The following is a 16,199-nucleotide window of genomic DNA, read 5'->3' on the forward strand; positions in this document are numbered from 1 at the left end:
TCAGACAATTGAGACATTCTGTATGTGTGCCATTCAGAGGGTCAATGGGCAAGACAAAATATTTAAGTGCCTTTGAACGGCGTATGACAGTAGGTGTCAGACCGGTTTGTGTGTGAAGAACTGCAACACTGATGTTTTATACACTCGGTGTATATACACTCCCCTCTCTCGCTACTGCAGCGACCACTGCACTGCTCTTATCATGGAACATGCCCATAGAGCATGGCTCTCCAACCCTGTTCCAGGAGAGCTACCGTCCTTTAAGTTTTCACTTTATCCCTAATCTAGCGCCACGGTTAGTTAATAACAATGGAACAGCGCTCCTAACCACTAGGCTAGCAGCCGCCCCACCGGGGTTGGAGCGTGAACCTACAGGAAGGTAGCGCTACAGGAACAGGGTCACAGATTGACTTTAGGGAATGTGTTTTTGTCCCTGGTCCCTACATATTGCTCCTTTACTATTCCCAATAGTTCTCTCCTTCTCCTCTGTTGCTCTGTCTTTCGTCAGCATAGCCATGTGTCTCCATTCCATCCCACACAGGTGCTTCTCATCAAAATGTCCTCCTTTCATCCCAGAATAGTAGGTCCGGACCTAGGCTCTGGAGCTGGGGGGGGGGGGGGGGTTGGAAGTGGGACTGGGGCCTCTACAGAGCACCGTGGTGCTGGGTTAGGTTAGATGTTTACCTGCCCTTTGGCTCTGAGGGACTTTGTCTGTCTTGGCAAGGGCTGAGATTCCCAAATTCTCTGAATCCACCTCAGTGTACACTCATCAGACATGGAAATGTTGCACCCGTCTTTCACCTCACCTCTTCTCCATCTCTTTCTCTCTCCCTCTCTCTGTCTACCGCTCTCCCTCTCTGTCTACCGCTCTCTCTCTCTCTCTCTCTCTCTCTCTGTCTACCGCTCTCTCTCTCTCTCTCTCTGTCTACCGCTCTCTCTCTCTCTCTCTCTGTCTACCGCTCTCTCTCTCTCTCTCTCTGTCTACCGCTCTCTCTCTCTACCGCTCTCTCTCTCTCTCTCTCTGTCTACCGCTCTCTCTCTCTCTCTCTCTCTCTGTCTACCGCTCTCTCTGTCTACCGCTCTCTCTCTCTCTCTCTCTGTCTACCGCTCTCTCTCTCTCTCTCTCTCTCTCTCTGTCTACCGCTCTCTCTCTCTCTCTCTCTCTCTCTGTCTACCGCTCTCTCTCTCTCTCTCTCTGTCTACCTCTCTCTCTCTCTCTGTCTACCTCTCTCTCTCTCTCTCTGTCTACCTCTCTCTCTCTCTCTCTGTCTACCTCTCTCTCTCTCTCTCTCTCTGTTTACCGCTCTCTCTCTCTCTCTCTCTCTCTGTCTACCGCTCTCTCTCTCTCTCTCTCTGTCTACCGCTCTCTCTCTCGCTCTCTCTCTGTCTACCGCTCTCTCTCTCGCTCTCTCTCTGTCTACCGCTCTCTCTCTCGCTCTCTCTCTGTCTACCGCTCTCTCTCTCGCTCTCTCTCTGTCTACCGCTCTCTCTCTCGCTCTCTCTCTGTCTACCGCTCTCTCTCTCGCTCTCTCTCTGTCTACCGCTCTCTCTCTCTCGCTCTCTCTCTGTCTACCGCTCTCTCTCTCTCGCTCTCTGTCTACCGCTCTCTCTCTCTCTCTCTCTGTCTACCGCTCTCTCTCTCTCTCTCTCTGTCTACCGCTCTCTCTCTCTCTCTCTCTGTCTACCTCTCTCTCTCTCTCTGTCTACCTCTCTCTCTCTCTGTCTACCTCTCTCTCTCTCTCTCTGTCTACCTCTCTCTCTCTCTCTCTGTCTACCTCTCTCTCTCTCTCTCTCTCTGTTTACCGCTCTCTCTCTCTCTCTCTCTCTGTCTACCGCTCTCTCTCGCTCTCTCTCTGTCTACCGCTCTCTCTCTCGCTCTCTCTCTGTCTACCGCTCTCTCTCTCGCTCTCTCTCTGTCTACCGCTCTCTCTCTCGCTCTCTCTCTGTCTACCGCTCTCTCTCTCGCTCTCTCTCTGTCTACCGCTCTCTCTCTCGCTCTCTCTCTGTCTACCGCTCTCTCTCTCTCGCTCTCTCTCTGTCTACCGCTCTCTCTCTCTCTCTCTCTCTCTCTGTCTACCGCTCTCTCTCTCTCTCTCTCTCTCTCTGTCTACCGCTCTCTCTCTCTCTCTCTCTCTCTCTCTGTCTACCGCTCTCTCTCTCTCTCTCTGTCTACCGCTCTCTCTCTCTCTCTCTCTGTCTACCGCTCTCTCTCTCTCTCTCTCTCTCTGTCTACCGCTCTCTCTCTCTCTCTCTCTCTCTGTCTACCGCTCTCTCTCTCTCTCTCTCTCTGTCTACCGCTCTCTCTCTCTCTCTCTCTCTGTCTACCGCTCTCTCTCTCTCTCTGTCTACCGCTCTCTCTCTCTCTGTCTACTGCTCTCTCTCTCTCTCTCTCTGTCTACCGCTCTCTCTCTCTCTCTCTCTCTGTCTACCGCTCTCTCTCTCTCTCTCTCTCTGTCTACCGCTCTCTCTCTCTCTCTCTCTCTCTGTCTACCGCTCTCTCTCTCTCTCTCTGTCTACCGCTCTCTCTCTCTCTCTCTCTCTCTGTCTACCGCTCTCTCTCTCTCTCTCTCTCTCTCTCTGTCTACCGCTCTCTCTCTCTCTCTCTCTCTCTGTCTACCGCTCTCTCTCTCTCTCTCTCTCTCTCTCTGTCTACCGCTCTCTCTCTCTCTCTCTCTCTCTCTCTCTCTCTCTCTATGTCTACCGCTCTCTCTCTCTCTCTCTCTCTCTGTCTCAGCCATCTATTTCCTGTGTTTTGAGGGGTGCAAAATCCACTTGTCATTTAAATCTCTTACTCTGGTGACTCTTTCTCACACTTGCTAGTGCCGCTCGTGTTTTCTCATTGACACGAGGACCGCATTAACGTTTATATTGACCTGTCAAACACACTCTGGTAATAGCTGAAATGGGCTCAATGGAATACATTGTTTTTCCGTTGCCTCTATAAGAACGCTAACACTACGTCTGGGATTTAAGACACTGTCTCGACAGTTGCATCACAAGAAAAATGTCTTATTTTGGTAGGTTTAGACTTATGTTCATTTGAAAAAAAAGTTATGCTTTAGTTCAAATGTTTCCAAATTAGAGGCGCTGAAATGAAAGGTACTTCTGAAAATGTATAGTGATAAAATGTCTGATCTCGCAAACAATGTAAGTATGTATAGATGGGCGTAATCTAGAGCCAAGCATTTGATTAAAAAAATGCATGGTTATCCTCCTCACGACACACTTGTTGAATTATGCAAGAGAATGTGACAACAGTAATGAATAACTAATGAGGCTGTCTAGACAGCACAGGGGAGTGCAGGTTGGCCTAGAGACAGAGCATGTTTTTGTTGCTGGTTGTGGTCCTGTTCCACCGCTTTATATAACATGTATTAATGAATGCAAATACATCCAGGCAAATGACGCACATAATATTGTTTATTTTATCACAAAGTATTTTTTTTTAAACCTGGGGGGGAAAAGGTGTTTTACAATAAATGTAATGCCTGAATTCCTACCAAAATGCCTGAGCTCCATTCGTTATTTGTCCGTGCCAGTAATATGTTTTATGTGCTATAATTCAGTCAATCTGATTTTGATTTATAGCATTCGAAAAAGTATTGCAGTATTTTCACTGTTGCATTTATCTGAATTGTTATTGAAACCTTTTTAACAATTTCCATGAACGTTACTCCTCCCACGCTCTCTCTCCCCCTCTGGCGCTGATATGGGAGAGAGAAGGATGAATGAACTACCACGTTTTCATTAGAAAGCAGGGTCAGAGTTGCGGTTTGTAGCTGTGTGTCTGTGTCCACAGGGGACTCCATGCAGTACGGCGTCTACCCAGCCGAGAGGGACTGCTACCAGACCATGAACTCCACCTACAAGGCCCAGAGGTACACGCGCGCACACATTAACTGATGTAATCACACACAGACGGATAAATACACACATGTAAACACACACACACACACACACACACACACACACACACACACACACACACACAGCAACCACATAGAATGGAAGACGTACTCTTATGGTCATTTAGCAGACTATTTTATTTTAAGCTACTTACAGTTCAACCCACAACTGTAGTGTGGCAAGCACGGCCATTCTCTAACCAACTGTATCGCTCTTAGTGTTTCAAGAAGTGTACTATCGTTCTAAAAGTCCTTAGGATCAAAGTGTTTTTGTCATTTTCAACCCTAATGGAGAAGTCAAAATTCCAATAATAATGATGATCATTTATGTACATTTTTTAAGTGTTTTTCATTACACATAATCTCAACGTGCTATATCTGTCCCCTGGCGTGCAGCATGAATAACCTGTACAGGAAGGAGCCTTGCCAAAGCCCAACAGAGCCCGCCCCGGTGCCCCCCAGCTTTGCCCCCAGCTTCGCTTCTGTAGCAGCCCGCATGGACAGAACCATGGGTGAGTGAAGTGCTCAGTCAATAAATGTTGACATACCAGTACATCAGAACCCGTGTGTAAAATGTATTGTCTATTATAAATAGAACGTTGATCTCAAAAAGGGAAGTGCTATAAAATCAAGGGTATTGTATTGTTTGTCATTGCTTGAATGCGTTTCGCAAATGAGTGCGATTGCTGTAAATGTTTGGTGTCGTAAATCGGGGATGGCCAATGCTCTTTCTGGACAGCCAAGTACGCAGGCTTTTTCTCTACCCTACTATAAAGCCTGCGTTACAGCTTACCCTGTTAGAAACGCTCTATCTTAATTGTTTCCCTCTTCTCTCTCAGATGTGGCGGGCCACTATTTGCCTGAGGAGACGTGGTCGGCACCCTCCGTGCCCCTCACCAATGAGTTCAGGTACAACACCTCAGAGGCCGTGCCCTACGTACCTCAAGCCTCAGCCCCCGCCCCCTTCAACGGGTACGTCACTACGCCAAGGCGAAATGTACTAGTTGTGTCTTTTTGTACAGTCATGTTGTAGCTTAGGAAGCCATTTTGAATGTCTGTCGATCATCCAGCTATTTTATACAGTAATCATGTGCCTATAAACCAGAGTTTATAGCACTGAGGCGGTGTGCCCTAGTAGGGAGTGCTCACCCTGTACTATTAGCTTTAACAAATAGAACGTTGTCATGTCTACCTACTTCTCATATCCTTCCCAATAAAAACAAGCATCAAGCATGCCAGAAGTGCTTAAAAATTTCCCACATTAACATATGTAGCCTAAGAAACAAGGTTCATGAAATCAATAACTTGCTTGTAATAGATGACATTCATATTCTGACCATCTCTAAAAATCACTTAGATAATACCTTTGATACAGTGGTAGCAATACATGGTTATAACATCTACAGAAAATACAGAAATGCCAATGGGGGTGATGTTACGGTCTGTATACAGAACCACATTCCTGTAAAGCTTAGAGAGGAACTCATGTTAAATACTGTTAAAGTAAAATGGCTACAGGTTCATCTGCCTAAAGCCTATTCTTGTAGGAAGTTGCTATAGACCACAAAGTGCTAACAATCAGTATCTGGATAATATGTATGAAATGCTTGATAATGTATGTGGTATCAACAGAGAGGTGTATTTTCTGGGTGACCTTAATATCGACTGGCTTTCATCAAGCTGCCCACTCAAGAAAAAGCTTCAAACTGTAACCAGTGCCTGCAACCTGGTTCAGGTTATCAATCAACCTTTACAAACAGCACAGGAATGAAATCATCAACATGTATTGATCACATCTTTACTAATGCTGCAGAAATCTGCTTTAAAACAGTATCAAAATTTATAGGATGTAGTGATCACAATATAGTAGCCATATCTAGGAAAACCACAGTTCCAAAGGCTGGGCCTAATATAAGAAGTCATACAATATAAGAAGTCATACAATATGTTTTGTAGTGATTCCTATGTTGATTAAAAATTGTATGGTTTAGAGGGATGTGGCAAAAGGAATAGCAAATAAGTCTGGCTGCACAACCGATTGGCAAACGTACTGCAAATTGAGAAATCATGTGGCTAAATTGAATGAAAAGAAGAAGAAACTATACTATGAAACAAAGATAAATGAATGATGGTAATACCTTTTACAGCACCTTAATTGTAATTTAGGGCAAAAAGACACTCAGCTCCATCGTTCATTGAATCAGATGGGTCATTCATCACAAAAGCCACTGATATTGCCAACTACTTTAATGATTTGTTTTCATCGGCAAGATTAGCAAACTTAAGCATGACATGCCAGCAACAAACGCTGACACTACACATCCAAGTATATCTGACCAAAATATGAAAGCCAAGCATTGTAATTTTTTATTTCCGAAATGTGAGTCTGGAAGAGGTGAAGAAATGGTTGTCTATTAACAATGACAAGCCACCTGGGTCTGACAACTTGGATGGAAAATTACTGAGCATAATAGCGTACGATATTGCCACTCCTATTTGCCATATCTTCAATGTAAGCCTACAAGAAAGTGTGCTTTCAGGCCTGGAGGGAAGCAAAAGTAATTCCGCTACCAAAGTATAGTCCCCTTTACTGGCTCAAATAGCTGACCAATCAGCCTGTTACCAACCCTTAGTAAACTTTTGGGGGAAATTGTGTTTGATCAGATACAATGCTATTTTACAGTAAACAACTTGACAAGACTTTCAGCACGCTTATAGGGAAGGACATTCAACAAGCACAGCACTTACACAAATGACTGATGATTGGCTGAGAGAAATTGATAGCAAAACGATTGTGGGAGCTGTTTTGAGACTTCGGTGCGGCTTTTGGCATTATTGATCATAGTCTGCTGCTAGAAAAACACATTTGTTATGGCTTTACACCCCCTGCTATATTGTTGATAGAGTTAGCTGTTTAACAGAACAGAGGGTGTTATTTAATGGAAGCCTCGCAAACATAATCCAGGTAGAATCAGGAATTCCCCATGGCAGCAGTCTAGGCCCTTTCACTTTTTTCAATCTTTACTAATGGCATGCCTCTATGTATGCGGATGACTCAACACTATACACGTCAGCTACTACAGCGATTGAAATGACTGCAACACTTAACAAAAAGCTGTAGTCAGTTTCAAAATGGGTGGCAAGAAATAAGTTAGTCCTAAATATTTCTAGAACTAAAACCATTGTATTTGGGACAAATCATTCACTATGCCCTAAACCTCAACTAAATCTTATAATGAATAATGTGGAAATTGAGCAAGTTGATGTGACTAAACTGCTTGGAGTAACCCTAGATGGGGCGGCAGGTAGCCTCGTGGTTAGAGCGTTGGGCCAGTAACCGAAAGGTTTCTAGTTCGAATCCCCAAGCTGACAAGGTAAAAATGGGCCGTCATAGTTAAGAACAAATTCTTATTTACAAACTTGCCTAGTTAAATAAAGATAAAATTAAAATAAATAAATTGTAAACTGCCATGGTCAAAACATGTTGATGCAACAGTAGCTAAGATGGGGAGAAGTCTGTCCATAATAAAGCGCTGCTCTGCCGTAACAACACTATCAACAAGGCAGGTCCTACAGGCCCTAGTTTTGTCGCACCTGGACTACTGTGGTCAGGTGCCACAAAGATGGACTTAGGAACATTGGCTCAGAAGATGTAAACGGAATGCACATCAATCTCTCATGGCCCAAAGTAGAGGAGATATTTACTTACTCACTACTAGTTTTTGTAAGAAGTAGCTGTCTGTTTTAAAATACTAGCACACAGCTCGGACATGCATACCCCACAAAACATGCCACCAGAGGTCTCTTCGCAATCCCCAAGTCAAGAACAGACTATGGGAGGTGCACAGGACTACATAGAACCATGTCTACATGGAACTCTATTCCACATCAGATAACTGATGCAAGCAGTAGAATTATTTATATATATATATACACACCTTATGGAACAGCGGTGACTGTGAAGAGATACGCATACACGTACTAACACACGCATTCTACACAGAAGTACATATGGATTGTGTATTGTAGGTATGTGGTTGTAGTGTAGTGGCCTGAGGGCAGACACTTAATGTGTTGTGAAAAGTGTTATGAAATGTAATGTCACGTAATATTTTTGATTGTATGCAACTGTCTTAATGTTGCTGGACCCCAGGAATAGTAGCTGTTGCCTTGGTAGCAGCTAATGGGGATCCTTAAATTCAAATGTGTTTATCCCTGTAATGTTGTCATCTGTCAATTTATAGATTTTTTTAAAATTGTGAAATCATGTGTATTAGCTAATTCACAATTTTGTATTTTTGTTCATTTGTGTTCTCGAACAGCTTCCCTTGGAACAGTGCCAACAGCCAATGTAACAGCCCGTACGTGTACTGTGACCAGGGCAACTACATGTCAGCGGGTAGGCGTCAAATCTACTGTGTTATTGTGTGTAAAATGTCTTGTACAGGTCTCCCTTGAAAAAGGACTTTTGATCTCAATGGGACAACCTGGTGAAATATCATGGGAAAAACACTTAACATTGTGTCCTTACCATCGGTCCGCAGGCAACACCAACTTCCACAATAATTTCCCATGCCAGCCAGAGAGCCAGACGGTAGCTTACAGCCACCAGCCCAGCTGGAGCGAGGAATGTTCCCAGGAGGCTCCCTCGACCTGGGATACAGCCAGCTGTGTGGGCAGCAAGGTAAACCTCCGGGACCCGCTGCTGGCTCCATTCAACCTAATCCCCCTAATATCTATCATTACTGACCCCCTGTCTGCCTCAGTCAATGACCTTAGTCCTAACCACTTGGCTTTGTGCCAGGTAAACTAAGCTTCTGCACACCAAAGACGAAGCTAAACAAGGAACTGCCTTCGTTTACACTTAACATTATTTATTTTTTCTCCAAGCCTTTTATTTTGCCCTGTGGAAAAAGCCATGTCCAAACGCTTACTAAATCTGTCTCAGTAAAGCTTAGTATTTAATGTTATATATTTATGATATTAATATAAAGTATAAAGGATTGTTTGAAATTATTTATATGGATAATCAATGTGAGTATTATTGTAACTCATCTGAATCTGTTTTCTGAAACGCCCTTTGACCTCTGTAACCTCTGTTTTTCCCTTTTACTGTGCTGTCTGTGGTTATCACATTTTCACATCACAATCTAACTGTGTGATTTATAAAAAAGCAAATGGAGCTCAGAAAATAGGAACTGCAACCTCTGCGGTTTGATTGGGAATCTAGGGAGTGAGGCTTTGTCTGCTTCTCTTGCGTGGACAACTTCCACTTTTCACAAACTACCATGGTTCTGGCCTCAGCATGGTTCAATACAACATAGATCATAGTCTTTCGGTTAGGCTTTATTTTAGAGAGCATTGTTTACCTGTTCTTTAGACCAAAACAATGTCACTGACTGCTTGATGACATTTATGATACCTTTCTTTTCCTAATTCTTGGTAAAAGTCACATAAGTGGTACGTATTGTATTGAATTATTTTCTAACAAGAACCAGGAAGTGAATACCAACATACTAGTGGCGACAGGGCTGTAACATGAAGCTTTTATGCTTGTTTTTATCAAGATCCTGACCACTTCCATTATTATCAAACATGTCTTGTATGGAATGTTCCCTCAAAGTTATTTGGGCGCTGAGCAAATTTCTGGGTTGATGAGTGCAAACTTGAATGTTGTGAAAATTCGGTGCAACTTCCCGTGCACGTTTACTATGAAGACTGAGGCTGTACCTGCTTTAAGTTACAGTTTTAACAGTGGCCAAGTAGGCTACTGTGGCTATTTGATCGTAATGTAGGCCTACCAAAAACAATGGAGATAATGCATCCCATAACATTTTAACATGGAAATAGCAGTTCTATCATTCAGCCTACAGTAGCAGCCAATGTGTTGCGTTCAATGTAGGTCTACATTCCAAAAGAAAACATGCTGGGCTTGACATTATCCTGTTTATCAACATGTCCTTCAGACAAGGTGACTGAAAATGTTGTTTGATGCAAGAAACCACTTCACAAATAAAATGCATCATTACAGAGAATCAGACAAATTATGCTACCCTCTGCCTATTGGCCACTTAGCTTATTCAAGCCTGTCTCAAATACAACACTGCCCCTTTAAGACAAAAAAAAGCTCTTTACCTAACTCGCTTTTCAAAAATGTATAGAAATGTATAAGTTTTGTGCTCTTGTAGGAAGCAATCACTCCCCTATTGCTGAATACAAATGATCTATAACTGGGCTAATAACTCACTAACTAGCAAAGGATATGAACAAAATGTTTACATGCAGCTCTCGCTTTGATCTCAAAACAAGCGCATCTACTTACGGCCGCTCATGCTGTAAACAAAGTCCAGTTCATAGTAAATTGCACAGATCCATATATGGCAATGGTCTATTTACATATCGGCCTACTGCAGCCCTGATTGTTTATGCCGCACCGGTCTGTGTAGAGTACGGGCGGAGTAGTGCGTATCAATGCAATTGAATCCTACTCCTATGCGTTCTGTCTACAACAAAATCGCTTGCATAGTTTCGGTATGTTGCATTGAAAGTGGCTAATATTGTGTTGATTCGATCACAATTGCAACAGTAAAGGGAAATGTTGATAGTGTTAAGTGAACTCTAGAACAGTGGTCACGAACCTTTTCTGAGTCGAGATCAATTTGAGTCAAAATGCAAGCTGAGATCTACAGCTTAGATTTTTTTTCGACATTAACAACTTAAGCCTATGCAACATTAACCAATTTGCAACAGTACCATGGCAATGAGGTTTGTGCAGTAAACTATAGGCCAAATAAGTTATGACCGAATATTGGCTTTGCTTGAATTGCCCTGCCAATGCGCTGTTGTTCGGGCCATTTTTTTTTAATTCAAATTCGAAATTTGAGGTAGGCTATATAATCACACCGGTAATAGATCCGTTGTTGTATTATTATTTTTTATTTTATTATTTTACCTTTATTTAACTAGGCAAGTCAGTTAAGAACAAATTCTTATTTACAATGATGGCCTAGGAACAGTGGGTTAACTGCCTTGTTCAGGGGCAGAACGTGTGAAGCACAGCTGAGTGAGCATACATTTAAATCATTAGCTTTTCTTATTTTTTTTTACTGGGCTGATGGTACCTGCATCTGATGGTCTTGTTCAGCGGAGGGAGAGGGCAGCAGACTGAGGGTCCGCCTCTCAACCTCATTCCGCTCTCCCTTTCCTCCACTGACACGGTCTTCCAGATGAGTCGCACCGCATTATTTCGGCCTCATGCGCAAGTGTGTTACTCCTTTGAACAGAGAAAGTGAAATATTCCTTGATATTATAAAAGACCCAAGCCGCTAATAATAACAATGGAAGCCTTATAGATGCACTTTCCTACTCATTCATTACTGCTGCAGTGCTTGTTGTAGCGCTGAGTGGAAATAGGAAGAACGTGTATTTTAAGGCTTATAAAAGTGTTGAATATTAAGTTAAGAACTTAAACATGAACTCACTCATAAAAACAGCAGCTCTTTGCTGTAATCATTGAGTCTCTCTCTAGTCATGGTTTTAAGTGTTTTGATATCTCACAGTATCAACTTTACTGTAGCTTTCTTTTATGCCTGCTACGTTAGTGCAAACGCGGTCCTCTGAGCCATCCGATTGGCCAGTGGTAGGCCTATACTGCACTTGATTTGCAGAGTTTGTACCTTCAGACACATGAAGTGGTTAAAAATGGCAGCAGTTCCAGAGGGAACATTGTGTGTTTAGGAAATTCTCATAAACTTTACTTTTAGATTTTTGCCATCACTGAAGTGTCCAGCCACATTTAATATTATAATTTTTTTGTTAAATAAATGGTGGCATTTCTTTTCTAAACCATATTTTGTTTCTCTCGCTCTGTTCCCCCTTAGCCATATTTCCCCGGCACCAGGAGCCTGTCCCCAATGTCCAGTCTGTTCGGTTCCATCTGGACCCCCCAGAGTGAGCCGTACCAAAGCCACTTCCAACCCGAGCGCTCAGCCCCCATGTCTCCGGTGTCCCCCGTCTGCCCCATCACCCCGCCTCACGCCCCCTTCAACCGGGAGCCCGGGGGCATGTGCCGCCCCAAGCAGTACTCCAGCTTCAACCCTTTCGGCCCCCATATGAACCTGGACATTTGGAACTCCTCATCCAACCGCAGCTCAAACTCGCAGCTGTCCAACGACTCGGGCTACTGCGGCGACATTTAACAAAAACCTGGCATAACCGACGACAACAAACAAAAACGATGCTATAAAAGAAAGGAACAAGAAATGAATGTGCTTTTATCGATAATGGGGGGAAAATGTGAATATTCCTTTACTTTTATGTTCCTTTTTTTCTTTCAAACGTTCAATGTTGTGAAAGGTTAAGCATTTGTTGTATATTTTTCTAGATGTTTTGATCATAGAAAATTAAAACATTTAAAAAGTTTTGTACTTGATGTCTTGTTTGCTTTGTCCCCAACGCTACAACTATTTAGCAGTAACAGAGTTTAAATTGCTTTACAAAAACAATTATAACCAGAAAATGACACAGAATTCAAATGTACAGCAGGTGATGACCTAATAATATACAGTGAAACTAAGTGAAATATCACTGTGCACAATTGATGTCAATCAATTAAAAGTAAGACATTTTTAAGATTCTAGGATGAGGATATTTGTTGATCTTTGAACACAAATGGAACTATACAGAACAAAAATATAAACACAACATGCAACAATTTCAACTATTTTACTCAGTTGCAGTTCATATAATGAAATCAGTCAATTTAAATAAATTCATTATGTGAAATCCATAGATTAGGGCCTAACTGGGCAGGGGTGCAGCCATGGGTGGGGCTGGGAGTGCATTGGCCCACCCACTTGGGAGCCAAGTCCACTGTCTTGGGAGCCAGGCCCAGCCAATCTGAATTCGTTTTTCCCCACTAAAGGGGTTTATTACAGACAGAAATACTCCAGTTTCATCAGCTGTCCCGGTGGCTGGTCGCAGACTATGTGGAGGCCTTTTATTGTCCCCAGCACAAGGTGCACCTGTGTAATGATCATGCTGTCTAATCAGCTTCTTGATAACCCATCCACCTGACAGGTGGGGCATATCTTTGCAAAGGACAAAATGCTCACTAACAGGGATGTAAACACATTCATGCCATTTTTTTTTGAAAAACGCTTTTTGTGCGGATGGAACATCTCTGGGATCTTATTTCAACTCTTGAAACATGGGACCAACACTTTACATGTTGTGTTAATATTTTTGTTCAGTATAAATCAGAAATAACACCAGTCCCCACTCTGGCTTCACTTTCTCTTTTGACTCAATGGACTGTTCCATAAATACTGTTTGACAGAGAAAGGGGAAATACTATGCTCACTATTTGGCATCGTTTGCCTGGCTACCCAAACTCCTTGCTACGGTGAATTGCTACGCCACTGACGGTTAGTTTCTTCTCTGCAATGAGTCTGGATCTGAGTACCTCCCCAACGATTTCTTGAACGCAAACACATTCTAACCGTTCTGATTGGTCCCAGAAACCAATGGCATCGTGGCACACAAGGTGATTCACAAATGCTGTTTAGCCTACATTTTATTTAGCCAGATAACCATTCCATTGGACAGTAAATTGCTTGCAGGAACAGAGGCTCCAAGGGGATTTGGGACAGTCAAATTATCACTGACCGGTAAGGGGGACTCAGAACACATTTTAGAATACGGACCACTCTTGTTTATTTAAATCAAGTTATTTAACACAAGGAACCCAGTGGTTTATTTTTGCTCTACATTTCTCAAGTTCTAATCATTTAAAATCATTGTTATAGTTGTAAATACACTGTGGCCAGTTTATTAGGTACACCACCCCGTTCTGGCAAATGGTTCACTCCTACAGATGGTTAGTCATGTGGCAGTGGCTTGCTATATAAAGCAGGCTGACCGACATCGAGGCATTCAGATACTGTTCAATTAGGAAGAACTAGTGACCTAAGTGACTTTGAGCGTGGTATGATCGTCAGTGCCAGGCACGCCGGGTCCAATGTCTCAGAAACATCCTGGAATTTATACGTATGACGGTGTCTAGGGTTTACCGAGAATGGTGCGACAACCAAAAAACAGTGAGTGGCAGTCTTGTGGACGAAAACCGCTCGTTGATGAGTGGTCGAAGGAGAATGGCAAGAATCGTGCAAGCTAACAGGCGGTCCACAAACAGGTAAATAACGGCGCAGTACAACAGTGTGCAGAATAGCATCCCGGAGCGCATAACTCGTCAGTCCTTGTCACAGATGGGCTATTGCAGCAGACGACCACACCGGTGTCCACTCCGATCAGCTAAAAACAAGAAGAAGCGGCTCCAGTGGGCACACCATCACCAACTGGGCAATTGAGTGGAAAATCGTTGCCTGGTCTGATGAATCCCACTTCCTGTTGATTCAGGATTTGGAGTAAATGGCATGAGACCATGGCCACATTCTGACTGGTGTCAATGGTACAGGATGGTGGTGTAATGGTGTGGGGAATGTTTTTTCCTGGCAAACGTTAGGTGCCTTGATTTTAAAAAAAATGCAATGTGTACATGTCCTGAAGAATTCCAGCTGTTCTGGAGGCAAAGGGGGTCCGACCCGGTACTAGTTGGGTGTACCTAAAAAACTGGCCACCGAGTGTATAGCTAGCTGTATATTATATTTTACAACCTAGTTATTATAATCTGAATAATTGGTTACACTTTTATAAATAAACCATTTTAAATCCTTATTTTCATGTCTATGAATTTGAGTGGTTACATTTCTCCAGCCCCATCCTTCAGCAACAGACATAGGGATGGGAAGAAAACTTTCTGGAGCAATCTTGAGGAGCAGTTCCTCTGTCCAGTGTCTCTGTTCTTTTGCCCATCTTAATATTTTATTTTTATTGGCCAGTCTGAGATATGGATTTTTCTTTGCAACTCTGCCTAGAAGTCCAGCATCCCGGAGTCGCCTCTTCACTGTTGACGTTGAGACTGGTGTTTTGTGGGTACTATTTAATGAAGCTGCCAATTGAGGACTTGTGAGGAGTCTGTTTCTCAAACTAGACACTCGAATGTACTTGTCCTCTTGCTCAGTTGTGCACCGGGGCCTCCCACTCTTTCTATTCTGGTTAGAGCCGGTTTGCACTGTTTTGTGAAGGGAGTAGTACACATCATTGTACGAGATCTTCAGTTTCTTGGCAATTTCTCGCATAGCCTTCATTTCTCAGAACAAGAATAGACTGACGAGTTTCAGAAGAAAGTGCTTTGTTTTTGGCCATTTTGAGCCTGTAATCGAACCCACAAATTCTGATGCTCCAGATACTCAACTAGTCTAAAGAAGGACAGTTTTATTGCTTCTTTAATCAGGACAACAGTTTCAGCTGTGCTAACATAATTGCAAAAGGGTTTTCTAATGATCAATTAGCCTTTTAAAATGATCAACTTGGATTAGCTAACACAACGTGCCATTGGAACACAGGAGTGATGGTTGCTGATAATGGGCCTCTGTACGCCTATGTAGATATTCCATTAAAAATCAGCCGTTTCCAACTACAATAGTCATTTACAACATTAACAATGTCAACACTGTATTTCTGATTTGATGTTATTTTAATTAATGGACAAAAAAAATCAAAAACAAGTACATTTCTATGTGACCCCAAACTTTTGAACGGTAGTGTATATATACTTTTTGTGTATTTTCCTTCTTTATTATTTTCCCCTAACCCTACCAAATAAAATCAAACTTTGTCACATACGCTGAATACAACAAGTGTAGGCCTTACCATGAAATGCTTACTTACAAGCCCTTAACCAACAATGCAGTTCAAGAAGAGTTAAGAAAATATTTACCAAATAAACTAAAGTAAAAAATTATAAAAAGTAACACAATAACATAACGAGGCTAGATACAGGGGGTGCCGGTACCCAGTCAGTGTGCGTGGGTACAGGTTAGAGGAAATGTGTACTTATAGGTAGGGGTGAAGTGACTGCAGTGAGTAGCAGCAGTGTACAAAACAAATGGGGGGGGGGTTAATGTTATAGTCTGGTGGCCATTTGATGAATTGTTCCGCAGTCTTATGGCTTGGGGGTAGAAGCTGTTAACGAACCTTTTGGTCCTTCGGTACCACTTGCCGTGTGGTAGCAGAGAAAACAGTCTTTGACTTGGGTGACTGGAGTCTCTGACAATTTTATGTGCTTTCCTCTGACTCCGCCTATTATATAGGTCCTGGATTGCAGGAAATTTGGCCCCAGTGATGTACTGGGCCGTACGCACTACCCTCTGTAGCGCCTTACGGTCAGATGCC

The 16,199-nt window shown here is 42.8% G+C and overlaps 1 protein-coding gene across 3 annotated transcripts in view; it reads left to right on the forward strand.

The window, feature by feature from the left end:
- tmem131l (transmembrane 131 like) overlaps positions 1 to 12,331 on the forward strand; it is a 108,218-nt gene extending 95,887 nt beyond the window's left edge. For all 3 annotated transcript variants that reach the window (XM_038999890.1, XM_038999892.1, XM_038999891.1), the window contains exons 29-34: positions 3,800 to 3,878; positions 4,302 to 4,417; positions 4,745 to 4,877; positions 8,228 to 8,304; positions 8,450 to 8,589; positions 11,786 to 12,331. In XM_038999890.1, the coding sequence (XP_038855818.1) occupies positions 3,800 to 3,878; positions 4,302 to 4,417; positions 4,745 to 4,877; positions 8,228 to 8,304; positions 8,450 to 8,589; positions 11,786 to 12,103 (863 nt within the window). In that variant the 3' untranslated portion in view covers positions 12,104 to 12,331. The remainder of the gene's footprint in view (positions 1 to 3,799; positions 3,879 to 4,301; positions 4,418 to 4,744; positions 4,878 to 8,227; positions 8,305 to 8,449; positions 8,590 to 11,785) is intronic.
- Positions 12,332 to 16,199: the final 3,868 nt, after the last annotated feature.

The sequence above is a fragment of the Salvelinus namaycush genome, chromosome 8 (assembly GCF_016432855.1).
Source record: "Salvelinus namaycush isolate Seneca chromosome 8, SaNama_1.0, whole genome shotgun sequence".
Classification (NCBI taxonomy): Eukaryota; Metazoa; Chordata; class Actinopteri; order Salmoniformes; family Salmonidae; genus Salvelinus; species Salvelinus namaycush.